We start from the raw sequence: 26,339 nt of genomic DNA, 5'->3' as shown, positions 1-26,339 counted from the left end.
TTAATGTATTCTTATTTATTGCATTTGCATGTATGAACAAAATTCACATCCTTGTGCTGTCTGATATGTGACACAGAACCACAATGTGTTGAATTAACAATGTTGAAAATAAATCCCAAAATATAATGATCCACAAGAGATCAAAACCGATATTTTATTAAACTAAGGATCTTAGTGCACACAATATTTTTTTAAAAACATAATCCAGAATTTTCACAGGAGCTTTGGCAACCAAAGTACAAGAAAATAGCCTCAAATCCATTGAGGACGTTTGACTAGAGAGGATATCTGTAATAAAAAGCCTTTTCACTGTTCGGCCAAAATTTATTCTGCCAGGTGAAATGAACAATAAAAGTGCAGGTCACTTCTTCACTTCTCCAAGATCTTCAATGGAGTCATCATCCACCTGCAAGATGAATCTACATTCAGTAACTGGAAAGTTGAAATGGGTAAAATAGAGGATTGATTGATGTTGAATTATGGAGAAAATACACAAGGAGGAAATATCCTGCCCACTTAAGTCTTACTGGGTAGTCCTTAACCACTATCCACAATCAATTGATAAAGTAGTTAGCAGAAAGGAAAAAAAGGGCCAAGACAGCAGATTATTTCCAGATCTTACACCTGCAGATGCTGTGATGCTTCTGTGCTGGTCTGAGAACACAGTTATAATAAACTTCATGCCTTTATAGTCCAACTTCATTGAATTGAATTTGGAACGATGCTGAGATCCATCACCACACTCATCTTGTTGGAAAGGAGTTTTCCTCTTTTCCCCATCTTCCAAATTCCTGTTCTATCTGGAACTTTCCCTTTGGTCACTTGCCCTTTTGAACATTTCACTGGGAAATGCCTGGTGTGAATTATCTCCATTTTGCATGTCCCTCTACACTCATCTACTTCAGTAAATTTGTAGTATGTGGTCAATCTTGACAGTGTAATATAATGAATGAAAATGCACCTGTTGCTGTTTAAAAAAACAAACCAAAATATTGCGGATAATTCTCTTGACACCTCCTCCTATCTCTCCCTGAACTATGAAACCACCAATAAAGATGAATCATTATTTCAACTAACATTTCTTGAAATCATATATCAGGGCCACCAATGCCAAATCAGTTTCTCTCATCTTCCAACATCTACAAACGTTATTGTAATTGTAGACCTAGCACTTGTATGCATTTTTACTCATTATATTACAGTATCAAGACCTAGCACTTAAGCCTGTTCTTTCCCAAACAACCTTATTTCTTCCTATGTGGGCTTCTCTTATCCAGTCACTTTAGATCTATATTTTAACCTTACAAAGTGTCTAATACACTGTGCAAGTTCATCACCAATTAGAATAGAACAACCACTTCTCAGCAGGACTTTTTTTCTTGAACAACCTACCAGTTTACACCCACAGCTACCTTCCTCTGTCTAAACAAATGTGTTCTTAAATTGAACATGCCTTTCAATTACCTCATTTCTTCCAAATAAAAAGAACAGCACAGTACTATCCATGCCTGCTTGGTCATGGAACCAGCCGAACTTGGTTGTTTCAGCTCTACTATGGTGTCCCTTCCTCACCTTTTTCCACACTACCTGTATTGCCCCAAACTAGAAAATGCAACTAACTTTGCTTGTCTTTTACTGTCACACTGCAGACCTTTGACATTTCTATTCCTCGTCTCCATTTCTGGGGACAAGCAATCAAACATTACGCATTGAAAGCCCACTGATTCCAATGGCTACTTTGAACAAACTTCCTTGCTCCTTGTTTCTTGTAGAAATGTTATTCTATTCTCTTGGTTCTGCGTTTCTGTGACATTTCTTTTTATAATGCCAACTTTGCTTTCCCATACTTTTGATTGGTATAGTTTCAACTGTAGTTTCACTGCTCAGTGTGGTCTGCTCAGCCTTGAGACCAACCACTTGTTGGGTGATTGATTCTCTGGTCAGATCACAAGAATGATCTCGAGCTTTTAATTCTGTTTCACTATCATTTCACATCTGTGGCCTAAGCTTCCTATTCTGAACAGGTAGTTTTAAAAAAAAGTCATTTTTCCATTAGGTATTTTACAACCTTTCAGGCACCAAATTTTACTTCAAGTTTAAATTGTAAACACTTTTCTTCTTTTTCAGTAAAGAAGATGGTAATGATTCTACTGTAGTGAATAATGCAAAATCAAAGGATGCACTATATTTAGACTTGTAGAAAGTACTTGATAGGTACCACATCATACATTATGTGGTAAATGTCATGGTGTAGGACGCAATATATTGGTGAAAATAGAAGATAGGCTAGCTAAGCAGATCCTTTCTAGTTGGCAAATGTGACGAATGCTATGCCGTAGGGATCAGTCAGAGTGTAAAACTGTATAGAAACAGGCCCTTCAGCCCAACTCGTCCATGCTGACCATCTAAGCCAGTCCCATTTGCCAGCATTTGGCCCATATCCCTCTAAACCTTTCCCATTCATGGACCTGTCCAAGTGTTGTTAACGTACCTGCCTCACCCACTTCGTCTGGCAGCTTGTTCCACATACGGACCACCCTCTGGGTGAAAAAGTTGCCCCTCAGGTTCCTATTAAATCTCTCCCTTCTCACCTTAAACCTGTGCCCTCTAGTTCTTGATTCCCCAACCCTGTGGAAAACAGACGGTGCGCATTCACCTTATCGATGCCCCTCATGATTTTATACACCTCTATAAGATCATCTCTCAGTCTTCTACACTCCAAGGAATAAAGTCCCAACCTGGTATTGGTTTATTATTGTCACTTGTACTGAGGTACAGTGAAAAACCCGTCCCGCACACCGACCGCACAGGTCAATTCATTACAGTGCAGTTACATTGGGTTAGTACAGAGTGCACAGCTACAGGGAAAGTGCAGTGCAATGTGTAGAACGATTATAATAAGGGTAATGAGTAGATCTGTAGCTCAATATCTCTCCATAACTCAGTCCCTTGAGTCCCGGCATCATCCTCGTAAATCTCCCTCTGCACACTTTCTAGCTTAAAGGCATCTTTCCTACAGCAGGGTGACCAATACGGAACACAATACTCCAAGTGTGGCCTCACCAACATCTTGTACAACTGCAACATAACCTCCCAACTCCTGTACTCAGTGCCTTGACCAATGACGGCCAGCGTGCTGAATGCCTTCTTCACCGCCGTCTACCTGTGACGCCACTTTCAGGGGACCATGTACCTGTACCCCTGGGTCCCTCTGTTCTACAACACTCTCCGGGGCCAGTCCAGTGGCCTCAACATTTAAAAATTTATACAAATGATTTAAATGAAGGTACTGAATGTACAATTGCTAAATTTGCTGATGACATCAAGATAGATAGGAAAATAAGCTGAGGAGAGGACGCAAGATGGCTACAAAGGGATATAGACAGATTAAATAAGTGGGCAAAGATGGCAAATGGAAATCAATGTGATAAAATGTGAAATTGTCCACTTTGTTAGGAAAAATAAAACAATGATTTTATCTAAATAGTGAAAGATTGCAAAGTTCTGAGATGTCAAAGGATCTGGGTATCATAGTGCATGATTTGCAAAAGGCATTTATGCAGGTACAGCAAGTAAATAGAAAACTAACAAAATGTTTATCAATTTTTTGCTTGGGGAAATAGAATACAAAAGTAGAGTTTGTGCTTCAGTTATATAGAGCATCAATAAGACCACAATACTGTGTGCAGCAGTGCTCTTATTATTTAAAGGAAGGATATTAATGAGCTGGAAGCAGTTCAGAGAAAGTTTACTCTTCCAATAACTAGAATGGGCAGATTCACATGAGGAAAAAGTTGAACAGGCTGGGCTTGGAGTTCAGAACATTGAAACGTGAAATCCTGAGGGATCTTAAAAAAATGGATGTGGGATAATCTAGAACAAGAGTTCACTGTTTTAAAAATAAGGCGTTAAGATGCAGAGGTGATTTTTTATAACCGTCAAATGCTCACAAATCTCTGCAACTCTCTTCCTTAAAGGGTGGTGGTAACGAAGTCTTGGAATATATTTTAAGGCAAAAGTAGATGGATACTTGATAAGCAAGGGTAAGTATTACCACAGATACACTGGAATGCTGAATTGGGGCTATAATCAAATCAGTTATGATTCCATTAAATAGTGGAGCAGATTCAAGGGTCTAGTGGTCTGTTCTTACTCTTAAATTATATATGTGCATCTTCTGTGTCTCTACATGCCAAATCACCATCCTTTTTTGCCTTGCATAATCAAACTTTTTGATACAATTGCTCCTGCCTGCCAACCAAAGACTTCCCATTTTGCTATTTTATTCAATGTCTTAACCCTGCTCATTTTTCCACCCATTTCTATTTAAAAGATTTTTAATCTGTAGTGCTAGCTTTAATTTCCTCTCTCCACTGTTAACGCCTGCTCTACTGAATATTTCTAGCATCTTCTGTTGCTCTCTCAGAATTGTAGTCACTGCAGCATTGTTTATTTGGAGCATGTTACTTCACTGGTAATTGCAAAATCCAAGCTGGCAGCATATACTTAAAAAGAATGAAATGTTGGTGTGAAGGATTAATATCCACACATTAAATAAGGTTTTTTTTGTGCAAGACAGATTACTATGTAGCTATGGTTAAAGATGGCTTTAAAGTCTCAGTCACACCTCCTAGAATAAAAAGGCAAAGTTTATACTATAACTTGTAGCAAGTCAGGTTCATTTTTTACCAGAAGTTCCAGTCAGTTAAATTAATTTCCCTTGATTTTGGTGTGGATGGAGGCCATAATACTGACAGAGACTTTAGGAATTCCCTGCTAAACCACACAAATGCAGAAATCTGAAGTTGTTGTCAATTTAAACGTTCAATAATGGCAAAATCCAGTAGTTTCACTGCCATTACAACAGCAAAATCAAGAGCAATGTTCTATGATGACATTTATGAATGCTTAGATGTCTCTTTAAAGGCAAAAAGTTAAAATTGCCAAACCTTGATGGATAAGTCATTTTTCAGCTAACCTTTAATAAGGTGGAAATTAAACTTTGTGCCAAATCATGCGATTTGACAGGAGTTCAGTTGGGAACTGCCAGCTATCAGCCATTTGCTGCTTAGCTCATTTCGGACATCCATACATGCTCAGCCAAAAGAAGATGTCTGAAATGACCCAGACGTCAGGTGCTGGTGCAGCTGACCTCCTGCTCCACTACTGGACTCACCATCGAGTTCAGCACAGAACAGTTGAGAGAGCAGGAGAGGGGTACTGCAGTCCTTGTTCCAAAAGATAAGTGCAGGAAAGCATTAATTATACTTAGTATTTGTAATTTGACTTTTAAAACTATTCTTATTTTTAAATTATTCAACTCTATTTGAACAATTTTAAAATTTATCTTTAACCACCAGAGACATTTAAAAATGATTCAAAAGCCTTTGACAGCAGCAAGATTCAATGCAACATGCCCGAGGCTTACTCACCACCTACAGCCCACTCCATCTCACAGGATGTCTGTCTGGTGTGGAGGGTCAGGTCATTTGGCTCTCCACATCCAGAAAAGGCAAGTGTGGGAAGAGAAGGTGGTGAGCTCAGGCAGCTGATTAAATTGAGCACACTCCAACTGAGATCTTTTCCAGAGCTACTTACTCTGGTAAAAATAAATTCTCAAAATAACCAAAAAGCATTTTCAAGCTTTGCATTTAAAGAAGTAAACAATTTGTATCAAGAAAAACAAATGTATCTGCAAATAATTAATAGTTCCTCAACATTAACCAAAAGTGGCAAATCACCTATGTTCTTCCACCACCACTGTCAAATCCTGGGCTCCAAGATATGTTTTTACTCTAACATACAATTCTAAATCCAATTAATTAGAATTTTAAATTTTCACATGTTCCAAATACCTGCTTAGAGACATTTGAAAGATAGTTTTCCTAGTTACACACTGAATGATTCATACTGAGAAATTCTTCTGCAATGTACGTGCACAAATTGCAGTCAGTGAACACCCACAAAACCAAACAGCTTCCCAGAAAATTTCTCAACTTCAAACTCTGACATCAAGACAACCACGAGTCCAGACACTGGTGAAGATTTTCAAAGACACAATCTGAAAAACTTCAAGGAACATGAAGTCCTACCTCTGGCCATTTCTCTTGAATAACATCCATAATATCATCCGTAACATCACCCTGAATTGTGATTTCATCTTCTCCTGTAACTGATGCTCCACAAGAGAACTTCTGAGCAAAGAATCGCTGGGCTTCTTTAAGTTCAATCTCTGTTTTATATGCAAGGAACCATAAACAATTATTTCCACTAAGATTTCAGGCTGAATTAACTAGATTTCAAGTTTAGAACAATGTTGCCTGGGATAATAACACAAAAATAAAAGTTAATCCATGAATTCTTCCTCTCTGTGTTAAATTATTACACAATTTTTTTTGTTCTACTGCTATGAATTTTATTTTGAGGAGAGGCAATTTTATTGAAAATAGGCAAGAATGGAATGTACAAAAAAATCCCAATTCGTACTTTTCATGCATTCTGTACACAGGAGAATGTAAAATGACAGTAAAGCAAATAAAATTAAATACTTGCCAAAAGTTGCAAGGCCACAGACTCTTGTTACGTATTTCTTTTTTGCTCTTGGAATTTTTGCTATTGTAACCTTTTGGGGGGCTGTCTTCTTTTTTTGTTTAATTATACCTCTGCCACCTTAAAAATGAATATGAAACATTTATTTAAAACATGAGTTCTATCTGGATTAACACTTCCCATGCGCTAAGTTTGTTTTATATAGCAATAGATCACACCTTGTAAATTATAATTAGAAAATCCAAACTTGTTTAGAGTCGTATCAAAAATAGCTTTATTCAGCATCTTCGTTTGACACTTCGTTACTTACCACTTTAGTATAAATCATACTGCTTGTGTTGAATATTTTAAAGTATGCTTTATATATGGAGGCCAAGAAAATGCCATATCAGCAATGTTCAATAAACTATATTTTAGAAAGAAAATGGATAGAAAAGATGAATATTTTATGTGCAAAGTTTCTTTTGAAGGTGTCAACAGATCAAGAATTTCTGTAATTTTATAGGAAGACTGTGTATTCCTAAAAAAAATCACAAACTGGTTACAAGGGTTTCTAAAGACCTCTCTGGTCTTGCTCGAATATAAAATCATTTCCTCAGGTAGAACATATGATATAGAGATTGCTTGCAAGTTTCTTTATTACAACAAAGAATCTATCCAGTGAATCTTGCAAGACCAAGAAAACTCTTGATAACTTCAGTATCTGCAGTAAGTTTTGCGAATTGCAACTCAGAAAATTAGATGTGCTGATCCAATTCCCCTCTGTGCCTTAAACCTAGAAGAGTAGCGAATGAAATTTATGTAAATACCCAACTTCTGGTTATGATCCAGTGAACCTATGAAACTATTTAAGTGTTGATTATGAGTGAGGAAAGGAACAGGCTGGATCTCAGGACCTTCTCTACATTTGAATTGCCAACATTCACTCTTCGGCTCACATACAATTGTGATTTCGGTCATGCATTGGAGATTGTCTATTCATGGAAATGTATCTCAGTGAATGGTGAACAACTTCACCTTCAGGAGAAAAGCAGTAAGTTGAGATGCAGGAACACAGAATTCAGATTTGGTAACATACTGAAAAAGAGAGCTGCCTTCTGCCAACCAGGATCACTTGTGACCCCATCGGATTATATAATAAGACAAAATTCTATTTGAAAAGCGACAAATGGAAAAATGTATGGAAACCTAAAACATTCCAATCATTATTCTTTTGTGAGTGTTGTTTTACAGAGAAGATGCAGTACTTCAAGGGTTAAGTGATGGTATTAACACAAAACCAAATTACCAGCAGAACAAAAAAAAACTGCGATAGCACATAGCTGCCTTTGGTTTAACACACGTGTGATAAATGTGCAGCTTTGGTGCTAATGCATGGATGTTTAAACCACAGCTATTCATAGTTACACAAGTTGCTCAGTGCTTCCTAGTCCACCAGAACCTCCCCACTTCTGCACCACTGACGTGGAAGAAATTGAGAGAGCCTGGAATGGGTAAATATGGAGGACGAAAGGAGTTTAATTTAAAAGGATAGAATGTATATTGCAGTTAGTCTGCATACAGAGGGGAATTTATTTTAAGTCTAAAATATTTTTGGTTGGACGATTACAATTAAGTACAAAGAACATAAGTTACATTTAGATTCAGCAAAGTTATCTGCTCACCAGGAAGTACAGTACAACTGTGTATCTCATAGTGGCACCAATATGACCTAAAATCTCATTAATTACTTGTAAACTCAACAGATAAGTATCTGGAAGTCCAGAGAATCTTAGAAATATACTTAAAATTCTTAGAAATTTCTTAGGAAAAAAAAAATTGGCTTTGATGGCTAATTTAGTGGTGTATTAATTGCAGCTGATTCCTACAAATCAGGTTATGTTATTTTTAATGTTTTTATATATATATATATATATATAAAAAAATAGGCCCAGTAACCTCGTCTTTGTTTTTTCTTTTCTTCCTCCTCTCCAGATGGTGGCTCTCCTCCTCCTGAATCCTGTTGTGGGGACTGATCTATTTTTAAAAAAATAAAATATCAAAGTTAATTTTCAATGGAAAAAAAGTCACCATCATTTTTTAAAATTAATTTTTGATATAGGTTCTGATTTTCAATTGTATACTTGGTTGACATAGTCCAGTTGACCAAGACCGTTTCTGTAACAGTTTTTAGATAAAACACAAATACACTCTTACAAAATCTGTTTTATTAACAAAGTCATTAGGTTAAGACAGTATGTGCCCGAGAGGTTGGGGAAGATGCAATTATTGGAAACTGTTATAATGCCAGTGAATGAGAGAGCATATGTTATACCCCTCTTGAAGAAAGGTAAAAATGATAGATTAAGAAATTCTGGGCCAATTAGTCTTTTCTATTGGGTATACAGTGGACAATTTGTAAGGTTTCAACTGGTCAAGAACATTCAAAGTGAAGCTGGAAATGTTAGGTAGTGTTTGACTAATACTTGCATTTTCTGAAATAGTCTAGGGATATATAACCAAAGGAATCTGCTGAATAGTTTTTCAAAGGGTGCTTGATAAAGTGTAAATAGTATATTTTGAAATAATAGTAGAAATGACGACATAGAGGGGTTGGTAGAGGATGGAAAACCGAAAGAATCAAATGGATGTTTTTCTGTATGTGGAAATCATGGAAAATTTACAACACAGAGGGATATTCAGCCAATTACATCCATATTGTTTGGAAAACTAATCTGTAGCCCTGCAGCTCATAGCTCTTCCAGTCACATCCAACTACTTTTTATATGTGATGAGGGTTTCTACTTCTATCACCTTTTCAGAAAGCAACTTCCAGATCCCTACCATCTACCCTCTAATCTTTACATCACTTTTAACCTACATTATCTGATTTCAGAATCCTCTGCTAAGGAAACAAAGTGCATCCTATTTATCCTTTCCAGACCCCTTTGTTCCAAAAACAATCCCAATTTATTCAATCCTTCCCAATAGCTACACACCCAGCAACACTCCCATAAACCTCCTCTATATCCACTCCAGTGCAATTACTTCTTTCCTGAAATGTGATGACCAGAACCATATCTAGTATTCAAGCTGTAGTCTAACTAGTGTTGACTAACCCTCTCAGCTCTTATACTCTACACTTCAGCTAACAAAGGAAAGCATTCTACATGTCCTTTTAACCAAATTAACCTTGGAAAGTTGATTAATAGGACCTTTTGTTTCCCCACACTTCAATATCCTCCCATTTATAATACAAGGCAAGCTGTTTTGATTCTCCCCACATGCATTACCTCTCGGGATTAAATTTTATTTGCCATTTCTGCAACCGACTCACTTGGCCATCTGTTCCTCCTATCAATCCCATGGCCAACTTTGCATCACCTGCAAACTTCTTTACCACACCCCCTACATTAGCTGTGGGGCCAGGCACTGAGCCTTGTGCAACCCTACTGGCAACAAAAACCATTATTCTTTGCTTCTTGCCACTGAACCAATTCCAGTTCCAATTGCCATTCTCAGCAATTCTCAGCCATTTGCTCAGCAAACAAACACAGTTACTTTTATCCTATGTTAAAACAGTCTAAAAGTTTTATTTTTATATACAAAATTTTAGTAACACCACTGCTGAAAGTTTGAGCAACACAAAATAGAAAATATATCAATGCAATATGGATTGATGGGGAGAAAATTCTTTGTGTTCCAATTCTGAAATTATCTTCATAGTTGATTTGTGATGAACATCCTGTGTGTTTGTGTCTTTTTGGGTACCAATACTAATCATATTGGAGAAACAGGTTAAAAAAACAGACAATTAAAATATCAATTACTGTAAATGAAGCTGTAATTTTGTAGAAACACACAATGTTACATTTGTCATTCCATTCAATGAAAATCAATGAGATCAAAATTTGAAAGGAAAATTAATGTTTTTAAATTAGTTTGTTTTGCAAGAGGTTCACAGCAGTAAACGTTTTTTCTCACCCCAGTGAATTGGTTTATCATTTTCCTTTTGGTTGTTATCTCTCTTAGCAGATTACATGGTTAATGGTGGGTTGGGAGCATTGGGCATCTGAAGGCAGAGTTCTTTGATACAGTTGAAGCTCAATGGATAAACTAGATTTTCATGACAATCATTTATTTTGTTTTAAGCTGCAGTGATATATTACAGTGACTGGAGATAACAAGGCCAGTTGTCTGCATTTTGGAAAATCACAAAGGCATCAATACCTTCTAAACAGATACTTTACATAGCATATGCACCACACAAATTGCCACAAAACTAGCATTATACTGCAGAAATTAGTTTCCCCAGGTGACATCAATATCCTGAGCACAGATCTATATTTAAAAATACTACACAAGAAATGCTTCTTTCTTTTATACCTATACTGAGTTTTGCAAATTCCTCTGGACAGTTCTTCTCCAGCCATTGTCTGCACTTGGTATACTGGGGCATATATTCACAATACTGTAAAAAAAAACAAAAAGCATGTCTATATAATAATTTGAAAAACATAATTGAGTCAATAAATGTACCCCATCCAGAGAGTCTCTGTTGCAAGTACTAATGGAAGAATCAAGTAGCCAAGCAACCAATGTTGATGGAGTGATAAGAAATTATGGCCTGCTCCCAGTGTGTTACACGTGATAATGAATCATATAAGTTTTGGAAAGAAACCACACATTCTACAATTCATCAAAGTCAGAGTAACAAATTATGTCAAAGCTCAAACAGAGGAACTTTGAGCTACTACTCTGCAACAGCAAAGCTATTGTAGTTCAAAGATGCCTAAAGGGACTCAAAATAAATTCAGCATTTAACAGCCCAAGTACAATAAGGTCTGATGAAAGGTCATTGACCCAAAATGTTGGCTCGGGTTCTCTCTCCACAGATGTTGATGGACCTACTGAGTGTTTTAGTAGTTTCTGTTTTTATTTCAGGTTTTCAGCATCTGTTGTCTTCTGTTTCACAATTTAAATTCAGCAGGTAGAATTTCTTTTATACTTAGTTTTGTTCAGGACTCTTCTGAACATTTGTTATCAGCTTCCAAACAAAGCACAATCCGAAATTAGGAAAAAAAAGAAAAGCAATTTAGCACACAACAATGAAAAGTCATAATTTAACTGAGAATGCCACAAAAGTATTTAATCAACATTTAAGGACATCGAAGCTGAATAATTGCTTTAAATTTTGGAAATCTCTATGGGCTAAACAAATCTGCCACTCTGATCCAGTACAGCAGAGGTATTGACTCTTTATGGTTATCAAGATCCTACAAGATCTTACTACTGAATAGTAAATGATTTAAATGGAACAATACTGACCCCTAATGACAGAAAATTGGCACTATGGCCTGTTTTGAAAGTAATTACAAAGTGTGGCTTTTTGAAAGAAAGTGACCTTAATGGCTTAGATTTTGCAGTGGTAAAGGCTGCTAAACTCCATGTTCACTGTTATGACATTGTGAAACAGTGAGCAACTTCTAGACTGTGAACATGTCATTGAGTGCAGAAGCCCTCTTGCCAGTGATTTCTATTGGTTACACTATTTTGCAAATTTCTTCCATGTAATCGAGAAAAAAAATCTCTTGAATTGACGTGGTTAGAAGTGTCTATAAACTTAGCATCACCGTAAAGTACTCATAAAATGAGTTTTTGTTACATGGTCTGACAATCTTTAAAATTACATACCAGTCAAACTTTGTGCAATCTTGTTTTTGTATACTCAGTTGAATGTTGTGTAGATGATTAAGGACATCCATATCCCATCTCAATATTAGTATTAACATTGCTTCAATAAGACATCACATTTAATTATTGAAGGCTCTTCTCTTTGATAAACTGATCAATAAAAGTGTCAGTGAGTTGTGGATTTCCACAACTTTGAGAGAGGGGCTTCAGTCAGGGAAGTAAACTGGTCAATCATGGGAAGCAGTTTCTTGTGGGATCATGGGCTGACTAACTACCGGAATGATTACGAACATGGCACAGGGTTTAGAACATAGCAAGGTGGGGTGAAGGTTATAGAGGGGATCCTTGTCTCAACTGTTACATTAAAGTTGAGAGATTATAATATTGATAAAGGCTTTTCACTACAGAGCAAGGAATTCGAATTTGTGGTCATTTACCATGGATATCAATGCAGGCAGCAGTAATCACATTACCAAACCACTGTAAGCACAGAGGTCTGGGGAGACTCCAGTGTACAATATATTTTCACTTTTAAGGTAGAATATACAAATATGATACATGTCTTAATTGTGGCATTGACCATGACTTGTGAGAATGAAATCATTAGTAATTTATCAGTTGAGTCTCAGTGACTGGAATATAAAGAGATAGCATTTAGCTATATAACAGAAGTTAATTTGTTAAAAATGAACATTTGTAGAGTCAGAGTTAAATGCAGACACAAGCAGTTTAAAAAAAGTACTTTCTAAAAAAAACTAAGCAAATAAAAATATGGGTGCATTACAGCTTTATAAAATCTCAGTTATCTTCTCCTTCTACTTACCTTTTCTTTCAGGTAGTAAAGCTGTGGAAAACATGAACTGTAAAATGCTATGTTCTTACACCCAAATCAATAGGGGCTCAAATAGGACTCTAAAAAAAATATCATTTTTGAAAGCATAAAAAAAGGTAAACTAAATGGATAAGCAAAAATAGAAGAAAGTAACAGGACAAGTTAGTGCATTTGATGTAATTAATTGCACTTACCTCTGTTGGCAATGAACAGACTAGAAAACAAGGGGAAAAAAATTTTTAAGGTCAAAATTGTAAGCATACTCTAGCTCAAATAATTATGTAATTTTGGAACAAGTGAAATACAGAAGTCCTTGCATACAATTAAATCAATTAACTTAATTCATTAGACAAATAAAACTATACACGTTTTAAAAGTGGCAAATTCAGCAAATGTAATTTAAAGGAAAAACCTCTTGTCCCATTAGAAATCACACACATGGAATAAACAAATAATTAATATTTTTTCTGGATACTTTAAACTTTCATTAAAAGATATGTTCTTAAGTCATTGCAACATAAAGCTACTTCCTAAAAGAGAATACCATTGCTCTGGGCAAGTTTTGTTTTAGTTGTTGAATTTAAGTGAGCAGAAAATTTAATGCATATTGTACTACTAAAAGCTTACTTCAACTACACTGATGCACTTAGATTACATATTCCTGACTTAATGTTGAGCTGCTTGCATTAAGTTTTTGCTAGAGTAGCTACTAACTAAAATTTTAACTTCCTATTTAGAACATCATCACATTGTGTTTGTCTGTTGGAATTTGATGCTATCCACCATTAAACTGTTGTCCACAATTCATTACTTGCGTAAATTTTTTCCAAGTTTTGAACATTGTGGCAGTTATTCCCCCCTCCCCACCTATTTTGCTCTTTCTCCAACTTCCTTCACCTAATAAGGAACAGTACGAGCTCCAAACTTTACCACGAATCTTGGTCTGCATGAACATGGTCTCACTTTCATTTTGTACCTCCTCAAATAGGGCAACACATTTCCATACTATCCAGCAATATGACTAGATCTGACATTGCAGCACAAGAGAAACTATTTAAAGATATCATATCAAACAACCCAGACTATTTTATCATGTTGTATTTCATCACACCAAAATAATGAAGTCCTCCTCATGTTACCACTGCATCATAGTACAAGTTTTTTTTTCTCTGAGAAACTTACTTCCACAGTAGAGTACTTTTAATGGACAGTGCACCTTATTGCTGATTGGTTTTTCTTCCCTTTTGTTTTCTGACTCAGCATTTTCAGTAGTGGCCATCTCATCAATCTGAAGAAGAGGTTCATCCAAAACAAACAAGATAAACAGCATTTCTCAAATCTACTCAAACATAAAGTTAAGGTACAAGAATTATTTATGAAGTGTCCAGAATCTGGGACTATTTAGTTTGAGTCAATTAAATGAATTCCCTCTGCAAAAAGCTCTGGATGTTGAGTCAAATGAAAGGTATAAATGGATAAGGTTCAAAAATGGCTAAAATGAGTTGAGGCACAGATCAGCCACAATCCAATTGAATGGCAGAATACACCTGGAGGAGTAGAAACACAGGAATATGCAACCTCTAATGTCTGTTCTGCTACTGAAAACGTTCAAAGCTAAAGTGGGATGTAATTTCACATCAAGTCTTTCCCCACATCTTTTATGCCTTTACTTACAAAGGTGAACTCAGATTTAAAATTAGCAATTTATGCCAGCTCAATTGTCATCCCTGGAAGAACTATAAGCCATGTGCCAGTCCAAAAACTCAGGAGGTACATATTCCCCTTTATATTAAAAAAGACATCTGCTTAGGTTGCATGCTGCAAGCTACTGGGCTGGGAATCTATAGCACATCCCTACTCTCCGCTAGCACTCCTGCAGTAATGGATCGACTGGTATGGAGAGGCAATTGGTGCTGGGTGGGCTGGGGTGACCAGTGCAGCTGCTCAGTGTTGAGATGTAATGCTCATGGTTCACCCTGTCATCATGATGATTGCAGGTCATTGTTGGGGACTGACAGTAGTTTCTCCCGGTGTTGTCAGATGACAGATTGCCCGGATCTTCTGGTCTCTCGCTCTTTGAGTGTGATGGAAGCTACTGCTTCCCCATCATTTGAATGGCTGCAGAGCTCTGGAGATTTCTCATTGGTTGAAAGGTCAATAGAAACTGCTGGCCCTGTCAATAACATATCTCTACATAGAGTGCTATGATGATGCTTTTAGCACTGATTCTACTAGGGTTTTCAGTTCTGAGAACACATCCTGAGCAGCCTATAAGATACCACTGTATCATTCATTGCATGTAGAAGTTTTTCTAAATTTAATTTCCAAAAAACACAATGATAGTTTTTAGACCAAGCCTCCTGGTCCTAGACTCTCCAATCAGCAGAAAGATTTCTCCTCATCCATCCTATCAATCCCTAATTCTGTAGATAACATCTACAGGAATAAAATCAACTTTCACACACTGTTAATCCCAGTTCTATTTCTTACTTCACTATTGCAACTGCATTGTCAGATTGCCCACATAACATTATGTTTTGTATTAATCAAAATTTCCCTCAACTAAGTGACCGAAAATGTCAATTTAAGTCCAAACGATAAACTCTTATTTCTGCTACTGACTCCACCTCATTCCCTGATCACCTGCGCAGGCTAAAGCAAACTGTGTGAACCTTGTCATGTGATTTGACCAGACCAGGGCTTCAAATCCTCCATCCACCTGCTGTTACCAATTTCTGACATTACTTTACCCCACTACTGGCAGACAAACATATCAATTCTGGGCTCAATTTTTCAAACCGGTTCCTAATTGGCTTTCTATCTTACATAAATTCCAACTTTTCAAAACACTGAGGCCAATTCCTCTATAGGAGTACACCCAACCTGCCTATCACCATGTCTTCATTGACCTGTATTGGTCACATGTCCTCTGGTGTATTGATTTAAAATCCAGGTCTTAGTGGCCCTGCCAGAGACTATTGTAATTTTCTCCAGTCTTGTATTCCCACCTTCACTCCTCTAGCTTTAGATTTCTGAACTAATACACTACATCTCTTTCTTTCCTTCTTCCCCCAGAGTGTTACACCATTGATGATGGGGTCTTCAGAGGCTTTTGTTCTCCTCACAAATTAATTATGTCAATGCATCTCTCCTTCCAAGGCAGTTCTTCAGGATTGAGGATTTATTGCTTCTACTCCATTTTCTGGGTTTTGAGGTAACTGAAGAGGCCAATGTGGCATCCATAGAACCTTCCACTGATGCAGCAGAAGTTACCTGACAGGACAAGCAATTAGGTAAAAACACTATGATGCTGGAGGAACTCAGCAGGCCAGGCAGCATCCGTGGAGAAGAGCAGGCGGTCAGTGTTTTGGGTCAGGTCCTGAAGAATTAATGTTGTTAGCAGTTGTTGCAATACAGAAAGCAAAACAGCCAATTTGCCCACAGCAAACTACCGAAAACAATACATTAACAAATTTTGGTGAATATTGACTAGGGAGAAATATTGGTTAGGAAACATGAGTAGAACATCCTGCTTTTCTTTGAAATAATGCTGCAAGATCTTTTACATCCACTTAAAAAAGCAGATAGGACTTTAATTTGAGGTCAACAGCTTCCGCAGTGTAGAATTCCCTCTGTATTACATTAAGGTGTCAACATATTTTCTGGAGCAGGACTTGAACCCACAACCTTTTGATTCCGAGAATAGAAGGTTACCGATTGAACCAGGGTTGAACGGACTTATGAAGGGTCCAGAATAAAATGGGCACAGAAACAAAATATACTAAAAGGCTAATGGGAAAATTCTGGCCTACCTACTCTGGCCTAAATGAGATAAACTAGAGAAATCAAGTTACAGCTGTGCAGAACCCTGGTTAGATGCCCCCATCTGGACTACTGCAGTCAGTTCTGGACACACCAACTCTGAAGTGATATATTGGCCCTGGAGAAGATGCAGAGCAGATTCACAAGAAGGATGTAAGGGATAAAATGAGGCAACAATGAGGATAGTCATAGATGCGGCTGACATTCCTTTAGATCAATCAGCATAAGCATCTCAAATAGATGACAAATTTAAGGATTTGATGTGATGATTTAATTTTCTCTAATGGGGAGTACAGAATGGAGTCACGACAGCTTTCAACCTCAACACATTATCATTGCAGTGAACATTGCAGTGTAATAGTGAGAGAGCACTGCATTGTCAGATGCTAGATCAAACCATTATAGAAATGAATGCAAAAAAAGATCAAGGTCCTATTTGAAGAGTTGGAAGTTCTGGTCTCCCAATCAAGATTTTGCCTTCCAGAATTTAACAAGACATTTGTACAGTTGTTTCTTTTGGAGCTAGCAATTCCAATAATGTACTAGTCTACAAAATAATAATGAGCAGACAATATAATTAATTGCTTGTAAAGCCCATTGTGACATCCAAAGGAGGTAACAAGGTGTTAGATAGATGAACAATATTTGTTTCTTGTCTGACAAATGGAAAAACATCACGAAAGCCAACGGAAAAAATATTGCTGTTCCACTAAAGCACAGCCTACATGCTAGTTAATACAAAAAATAACATCTTTATATTTGCTCAGTAACTTAGTACATTTGCCACCTGCTGGGAAACATCAAGATTATTGGGTAAACCCATTATATGACTACTCCAGTTACATTCCAAAATAAATTCACATTTTGGTGGGGGCAGAAGGGGTCATTTGAAGGTTGTGGGAAAGGGTTAATTATGATCCCCACCAATAATTGAGGTTACACAATATGGTTTTGGAAGTCTATTCACATTTCACTCTCTGGAACCTCAGCCATATGCCTCAGGTCTCCAGATTTGGCCTGCAAATCTGTGTGGTTCCCTTACTAGCATTCAGCCTAGATTTGTCAGCAATCTAGCTCAGGCCTTTACCTGTCAAATCAGGCAAATCTGAAGTTCAACTCCTCCAGTTTCATCATTGCCACCATTTGTAACTATATTTCAGTGGATCGGGAGTCAAACTTGGAATCTTGTGATCTGTATAAATAGTACCACAACAACTTTGCCAGAAACAATAATTATGATTTTAAACAAACTTGTCAGCAAAGAATGGCACAGGAACAAATGAAAATAGAAGAGTAGGATACCAGACCCCTCAAGTTCATGATTCAGGAACAGCTTCTTTCCTCCGCCATCAGATTTCTGAACGGTCCATGAACACTACCTTGTTATTCCTTTTTTATGCACAATATATTTATTGTAATTTTATGTCTTTGCACTGTGCTACTGCTGCAAAACAACAAATTTCACATCACATGTCAATGATAATAAATCTAATTCTGATATTCTATGATCGTGCCTGATCTATGGTAATCTCAACTCTTCTTCTGTACCAGTTCTTCCTAACCCTCTATTGCTCGATCTTTCAAACAATTATCTATCTCCAACTTAAATATGATCTGGCCTCCACCACCCTCTGGGAAGAGTGTCTAACTATGATCTCCAAACTCTGCTCAGTCTCAATCCTAGCTAGCTTTCTATTATCAATATTTCACAAAAATAATAGTCATAAAAGTAAACTGGCTACAACAGCAACTTCCATTTATTTAGCATCTTTAACATAGCAAAATATCCTAAGGCCATATCCCATAGAAAGCATCCTATCTGGATGTATCACAGCTTGGTATGGCAACTGCTCTGCCCAGGACCGCAAGAAACCGCAGAGAGTTGTGGACACAGCCCAGCGCATCACGGACACCAGCCTCCCCTCCTTGGACTCTGTCTTTACCTCTCGTTGTCTTGGTGAAGCAGCCAGCGTAATCAAAGACCCCACCCACCCGGGACATTCTCTCTTCTCTCCTCTTCCATCGGGTAGAAGATACAGGTGCCTGAGGGCATGTACCACCAGACTTAAGGACAGCTTCTACCCCACTGTGATAAGACTATTGAACGGTTCCTTTATACAATGAGATGGACTCTGACCTCAGCATCTACCTTGTTGTGACCTTGCATCTTATTGCACTGCACTTTCTCTGTAGCTGTGACACTTTGTACTGTACTGTTACTGTTTTTACCTGTACTATATCAATGCACTTTGTACTAACTCAATGTAACTGCACTGTGTAATGGATTGACCAGTACGATCAGCTTGTAAGACAAGCTTTTCACTGTACCTCGGTACAAGTGACAATAATAAACCAATACCAATAAGGCTTCCCCACAGCAGTGTTAGCAAATAGAAATGGAGGCCAGTTTACATTAGGATATATTAGGATCTCAAAGAAAAGGAGAACAGTAAAGTGGCATAGATTTTGAGGAATGAGTTCCAGATTCAAGGACCTTGGCAACTGAAAACAAAGATATTAATGGTGGAGTGATTGAATTCAGGGATTAGCAAGAGGCCAGACTTAGATTTGGAGGGGTGAGACCATGGATGGATCTTTAAAAAAGAACATAAAATCTAAAATTGTAGGTAGGTTGCTTAACTAGGTGGATGACTTAGCAGAAGGCACAAACAGGATGGGTAACTGGCACTTTGGGCAATTTAGGACTTAGACAGTAGAGTTTTGGAAATAACCTTAAGGCTATACAATGTATAAAGAGGGAGGTTGGCCAGGAATGCATTGCAATAAATAAATCTAGGGAGAAAAGATTTGGATAAATGCATCAATAACAGATGTATTGGGGAAGAATGTCAGATGATGATCTAGGATTGGAAGTAGGCAATCTTAATGATGGCACAGATTTATGGTCTAAAATCAACTCCAGGTCACATATGGCAACAAGATCAAGAACAGTTAGGTTCAGTTTTGGATAGGTTCCAGGGAGAATCAAGTCAGAGGCTTGAGAACAGAGTTTGTGACAGGCAATGTGCTTGGTCTTCTCAATAATTAATTGGGATACATTTTTACTCAGCTAGTACTAGCCGTCTGTCAAACAATCTGGTGCTTTATAGAGAGTACAAGGGCCAAGAGTGGCAGTGATGATCCACAACTAGTTGTCATCCCTACATGGATACCATCAACACGTTTGGGATAATGCACATCTTGCATCATAGAGAGATTCAGCCCACTAAGTCCATACTGACCATCAAACATCCATTTACAGTAATCCTACACTATCCCCGCTTTTTTATTTCCCCCACATTCTCATCAACTCCTGCCAGATTCTACCACTCACCTTTACACCAGGTGCAATTTACACTGGTCAATTAACCTACCAACCCACACATCTTTGGGATGTGGGAGGAAACCCACGCAGTCACAGGGAGAACATGCAACTCCACACACAAAGCATCCAAGGTCACGTAGCTGAACCAGGATCTCTAGCACCGTGAGGCAGCAAGTCTATTAGCTGTGCGACCCCATACGCAATGTAGACAAGAAACTGGAAAGGGGCAAAATGGTCTAGTTAAGACACAAACATTATGGTTTTAGAATAAATGCATATTAAGGAAAGATTTAAAATTTGATAGGCATGTTGCAGCAGTTTGTCTTGCATATTTTGAAGACAGCAGGGGAGCTACTTTCAAAATTCCATTCAGGATGACAAAACACAGATCTGTTCATTGTTTGTATTTTTTTTTGTGGAAACAGGTGAGCAAATTGGCTGCACTGCCACCTGCATCACAACATTGACTGTACTTCAAAAAAAAAGCTTCACCGGCAGTTAAGACATTTAGGACATACTGTTGAACCATAGAACAGTACAGCACAATACAGGCCCTTTGGCCCACAATGTTGTGCCGACCTTTAAACCACATCTAAGACTATCTAACCCCTTCCTTCCACATATCCCCCTATTTTAAATTCCTCCATATGCTTATCTAACAATCTCTTGAGCTTGACCAACGTATCTGCCTCCACCACTACCCCAGGCAGCGCATTCCATGCACCAACCACTCTCTGGGTGAAAAACCTCCCTCTGATATCTCCCTTGAACTTCCCACCCATTACTTTAAAGCCATGTTCTCCTGTATTGAGCATTGGGACATACTAAAAGATACACACAGGGAGACGAGTTGACTTGAACCCACATTGGAATCAGTACAAACCCAAATGGGGCAATAATTCCCCCCTCCAAACCCAATGCAGGACATGATGCACAACTGCACGGGAAACATTATTTTTTCAGATGAGAGAGAGAAAAACAAACTAAAATAACCCCAGCACCGCGGTGGCCTGAGCGGCAGCTGGAAACCTCCCCTGGTCCCCATGAGAGCCGGGGTGAACAGGTGGGCAGCCCCTCACCCACAGGGAGCTGCACCGACTCCATACCTTTGCGCCCGTCGCCAGATTCCAGTGTAACCATGAAACGTCGGCAGTTTGTTCCTCATAAAATGAACCAAAACCAACTCAATGAACCATTCGGCCACGGACAGACCTGCGCACGTCTCCAGGGGCCTCTCCTTCAGCTGACGCCGATAGCTCACGAAATGGGCAGCCAAAAGCAGAGCCGGAACTAATTCCTGCAACGTTGAAACGGAATCGATGTTTGTACGTCAGTGCGGGTATAATGTACCGGTGAGGTAAAACAGGCGTTGATGGCGGCGGCCGGGGGGGGGGGGTGGGATTCTTGCTGGAGGTTTTTGCGCAGGCGGAACCGTGCCCGTGGCGGGCCCTTCGGCGCCGGTCGCTCTGACCATGGCGGCGCCGAACGGAGCGGGGCTGCGGTTGCGGGGATGAAGCCCGGACACCGGGGCGGGTCGCCGCCGCCGCCGGGATACAGGGTATGGGTGCCTTCTGGGCTGTCGCCGACGCCTTCACGCCGAACTGATTCAGTGCGGTCAGAGTAACCCCCTCTCTGTGAGCGCTGCTCTGGCTCCATTTCAGGGGAGGGAAGGCGGTGGGGGCATTCACCGCCGTCTGGGTTCACCCAGCGGGGAGCCTCCCCACCACCGCCACACACTCACCAGAGACATGCCAGCTAAAGGACTTCGCCTCCACCCATCTGTCAGTCTCATTCGTTGGTTTCAACCATTATTTCTGCTAAAGTATTTTCCAGAACTATACTTTCCTCCAGATCAATACTTCCCTCATCAATCAACACATGCAATAACACTTTCTCACACACTCACACATATACACACGCTCATCAGATAGCTGTCAGTTGCAAGGATTTCGCCTCCACCCATCTGTCAGTCTCATTCGTTGGTTTGAACCATTATTTCTGCTTCCACTGTTTAAAGTATTTACCAGATCTGTACTTTCCTCCAGATCAGTACTTCCCTCATCAATCAACACACGCAATAACACTTTCTCACACACAGTCTCTTTCTCACATACACACTTTCTCACACTCACACATATACACACACTCACCAGACAGCTGTCAGTTGAAAAGATTTCACCTCCACCCATCTGTCAGTCTCATTCATTGGTTTGAACCTTTATTTCTGCTTCCACTGTTTAAAGTATTTTTCCAGATTAATACTTTCCTCCAGATCAGTACTTCCCATACCAATTTCTATGTCTACTTGACTGATTCCTCTGCCCTGGGATGAAAATTTGATTTTTGAGTCTTGGCATCAGAAATTATTATTAACTTATTAATACTGAAAATGTTAGCTATGATTAAGAATCAATAATAATCATTTTAGGTTCTAACTAATATTTTCTTTTATCAGTTTTCTAAAAAAAATGTTCTTGCTGATTTTTTTTGTTTTTGTTTAAACACTAATTCTGGTTTAACTGAAGGTGTACCTAATACACTGCTTATAATATTTACAATAAAGATTATTCTCTTGGTCCTATGCATTCAGATGAACTGTACCAGTTTAATTCAACTTTGGTAGAAACAGGTTGGACCAAAGCCCCATTTTTAGTAAATTGTTTATGACACTGGTGATGATGTAATTTGGTGTTTATGGGGTCTAGGGTTCAGGTGGGGTGGAAGCTAATTTAAGACTTTGACAATCTGTTAGTTGAAGTAATCCTTTAGTTAAATGTTTCAGTTTGAGAACATGTTTGTACAGCTTACACACAGTCTAGTATTGAGTCAGATTTACCTGAGCATGTTTTATTTATTTTATTGAGCTGGTGGTGTTGATAATTAATTCAAAAAATCTATAGCAAGGTATTGCTAGCCAGAAAGGGGGCTGACCAATGTGAACCTGAACTCAGGATAGCTGTGAGCTGATTGGCTGGCCAGTACTACTGTGGCATCATAACTGAAGTGATAACACATCATGTTATGATTATTTGTAAAATGTCGTTGTATCGTTCAGTCAAATAAACTCGTGTTGCTACAGTACAAACGATTTTGCATGCATACAGGTATACTTATAGGTTAACCTCTACCCATTTTTTTCATCTCTGGGAATTTTAAATTACACAGCCTTCATTTTTGGCTGAATGGTGAGTATGTATAATGTATTACCTTTTCTATTACAATAATAATAAGTCAACATGGCAATGAATGTGTTTGATTATTAGGACCTGCTTGATGTATGATTGCCTTTTAACAGTTTATTAATTTATTTATTTTATTTACAACGTGGTAACAGGCCCTTCCGGCCCAACGAGTCCGAGCCGCCCATTTTAAACCCAAATTAACTTACCCGTATGTCTTTGCAATGTGGGAGGAAATGGGAGCACCCGGAGGAAACCCACGCAGACACGGGAGAACGTACAAACTCCTTACAGACAGCGATGTGAATTGAACCCCAATTGCTGGTGCTGTAATAGCATCGCGCTAACTGCTACAGGGTTAGATGTAACAGGTTATCCTTCTCTATAGGTACATTTTTTTAATGGTTGAAACCGGGTAATCAGAAGGAAAGAAATCAGGCAAGATTAAAATTATACACTATGTGATTGAGTTTTAAATTGATTTTGGACAAACAAATGAAATGTCCTGCATGATTTTATATGTTTAATTTAATGAAAGATAGTTTTTTCCATTCAGGCTACTGTTCTCATGACATTTTAGTATCTTTTTTTTCTATTGTTCCATCTTGCTCCTAGAACTTCCACGAGAGTCCTCTTTATTAATCCTTCCTAGCTCATTGCTAAAATGATCCCACTGTTTTTTTTAACCTTTTTCCAATCTTTGCTCTAGTTGTTAACCTGTTACTCCCCCTTAACATGAAACACTAATGCCTGAGAAATACTTAAGTGAAGTGAAGTGGATTTCAAAAGCAAAGCTCAGTAAGCATATTTTGCTATACCATATTTTTAGTGTTGTTCACACACTTTTAAATGAATAATATTTTATAATTTGCCTGGTTTTCCCCTTCTGGCTTGTTAGTTTTTCCTCTGAATTTGGTAAGGATTATTAAGTTCATTTAAAGAAAAACACACTTTACAGCTATTATGCTGGACAATTGGGCATGGAAAGGATACATAAATACGAATTGAGGTGTAAATGCACTTTAGACGTGCATTTTGAATTACTTCCTTTTAGAAATTAAATTGTATAAGGGGAAAAAATGATGCTTCGCAGTCAGTTATTTTTATAAAACATTCATTTGACTTAAGATGTCTTTTGCCTCATTGAATATTCTGTGGTGTATGATATTGTGATTCTGTATGTTAGGCACCAGGTGTTGAAATGGAAGGGGACCTCCCTTCAGGAGACTCGGCCCTTATTAACCCGAGGAATACAGTAAATACAGCAGGTTCTGCCTCAGGTATAATGCATGATAAATCTTTAATCTGAAATATCTTTAATATTTGTTTCTGCACCATTGAGCGAAATTTTCTAAACAATAATTCATCCAGCTATTAATAGATTGTTTTTGTATCCTTTCTAGAAAGTCACCTTGAACAGTGGCGAAGCACTCCGAAATCTAAAGTAAGAAAGATAACAAGTAAACTTTGAATGTACTATTTGTCTATCACTTATTTATTTCTAACTACAGTGCTAGGCCTTTCATCTTTGTCGACTGATAAGAGCGGAAAGCTAATTCATGTTACCTGAAGTAGTTGATGGCCCAGGGTTACTTTATCTGTACTTTTGATAGCCCTTTGTTTGTCTTCCACTCAATGACCTTGATTTTTTTCTAAACCCTGGCCCTTCTTTCCATCACCCAACAAGAGTGACGCATGGTAAAGATTAGTTTTGAGTTGACCTGTTGTGTCTGGTACCATTTCATCATTGCCAATGTTCAGTTAAGTTGAGGCAGATATAGACCCAGACCTACTACCCATTGTTTTGGCACTGTCTGTACAGTTGTTGTATAACCATATAATTCCCAAACATTGTTCCCCTCTAAATTTCTCCTCTACTTAGTGCTGGGGTTCATTACCAGGAGTGTCCACCTGCATTGTTCTGTAGGCAAATTCTTGCTCCTTTTCACTGGGCATGTGATGCATCAGTCTGGGTTTTGATAAGACTCTGCAAAGCTCTGTGTAAATGTTCACATCTTTCCATGAAAATCTGACAGGCGTCATGTCCCTGGTATCTCTTATTCCATGCCCCACTTTGGAATTTGCAAGCTCAGTGTCCTTTAAAATTAGGATCTGTTTTTCTCGCCCAGCATCATAGCTGAGATTGTGAGTGGTTGCTTTGAGACTTAAGATGCATTATAGGTGGAACCAGAATTTTTCTCTACCTTTTAATGTTTAAAATACATCAAAACTGTAGTCTAGTTAGTGTCCCTTTGTTATAATTAACTAAAAAGAGAACTCTCAGTGCTCATTAAGTCTCTTGGTGAATTCTAACAGGACAATGATGAACAGAAAGTTCTACTGCCTCTTGTATTCTTCAGGCTTTTTATAGAAAACTATAAAAAATAGTTTTCTTCTAATATTTTAAATTTATTTCTTAGGCTTCTTTAGAGAATGTTAGCTGTTCAAAATCTATTGGAGATTCAAAGATGAACTTTGGGAAAATGCAAGACTTTGCTTTAACAAATACAGCAAGATATAAAACTGGCCCTATAAAAGCTACTCATGCAGTTCCAACACTGAATGGCTCTACCAAAAATGTGAGTAATATTATCTTCTTTTGTGCCTGATTACATTTAACCCAACAGAACATGCTTTAGGTTGTCAAATTTGGGCAGCTTGTGACCTCCTTGAACTTCTGCAGTCTTTCTGGTGAAGGTGTTCTTGCAGTGCTGTTGGGCAGGGAGTTCCAGTATTTAGATCCAGTGATTAAATTTCCATGTTAGGTTAGTGCGTGGCTTAGAGGAGATCCTGTAGGTGTTGCTGTTCCCTTGCACCCGCTACACTGGTGCTTTCTGATGTAGAGGTTGCAGGTTTGGGAGGTGCTTTCGGGGTAGTCTGGGTGAGTAAATGTAGTGCATTTTGTAGAAGATACTGCATGAATCTTTTCAGAGGTTTGATGGGTTGGGGGGGGGGGCTG

The 26,339-nt window shown here is 38.3% G+C and overlaps 2 protein-coding genes across 3 annotated transcripts in view; one reads left to right on the top strand and one right to left on the bottom strand.

The window, feature by feature from the left end:
* denr (density-regulated protein) lies at positions 1 to 21,463 on the bottom strand. Its single transcript, XM_052031964.1, has 8 exons — positions 21,308 to 21,463; positions 14,237 to 14,342; positions 13,249 to 13,268; positions 10,915 to 10,999; positions 8,488 to 8,565; positions 6,553 to 6,669; positions 6,093 to 6,232; positions 1 to 406 (listed from the first exon to the last, which is right to left on the bottom strand). The coding sequence occupies exons 2-8, from the start codon at positions 14,331 to 14,333 to the stop codon at positions 362 to 364; spliced, it is 582 nt and encodes a 193-aa protein (XP_051887924.1). The 5' UTR covers positions 14,334 to 14,342; positions 21,308 to 21,463; the 3' UTR covers positions 1 to 361.
* Positions 21,464 to 21,667: 204 nt separating this feature from the next.
* ccdc62 (coiled-coil domain containing 62) overlaps positions 21,668 to 26,339 on the top strand; it is a 29,956-nt gene continuing 25,284 nt past the window's right edge. For both annotated transcript variants that reach the window (XM_052032022.1, XM_052032021.1), the window contains exons 1-4: positions 21,668 to 21,759; positions 24,567 to 24,660; positions 24,784 to 24,824; positions 25,801 to 25,959. In XM_052032022.1, coding sequence (XP_051887982.1) covers positions 21,712 to 21,759; positions 24,567 to 24,660; positions 24,784 to 24,824; positions 25,801 to 25,959 — 342 coding nt within the window. In that variant the 5' untranslated portion in view covers positions 21,668 to 21,711. The remainder of the gene's footprint in view (positions 21,760 to 24,566; positions 24,661 to 24,783; positions 24,825 to 25,800; positions 25,960 to 26,339) is intronic.

This window comes from Pristis pectinata, chromosome 17 (assembly GCF_009764475.1).
Source record: "Pristis pectinata isolate sPriPec2 chromosome 17, sPriPec2.1.pri, whole genome shotgun sequence".
Lineage (NCBI taxonomy): Eukaryota > Metazoa > Chordata > Chondrichthyes > Rhinopristiformes > Pristidae > Pristis > Pristis pectinata.
This window is presented reverse-complemented; position numbering and strand designations above follow the sequence as displayed.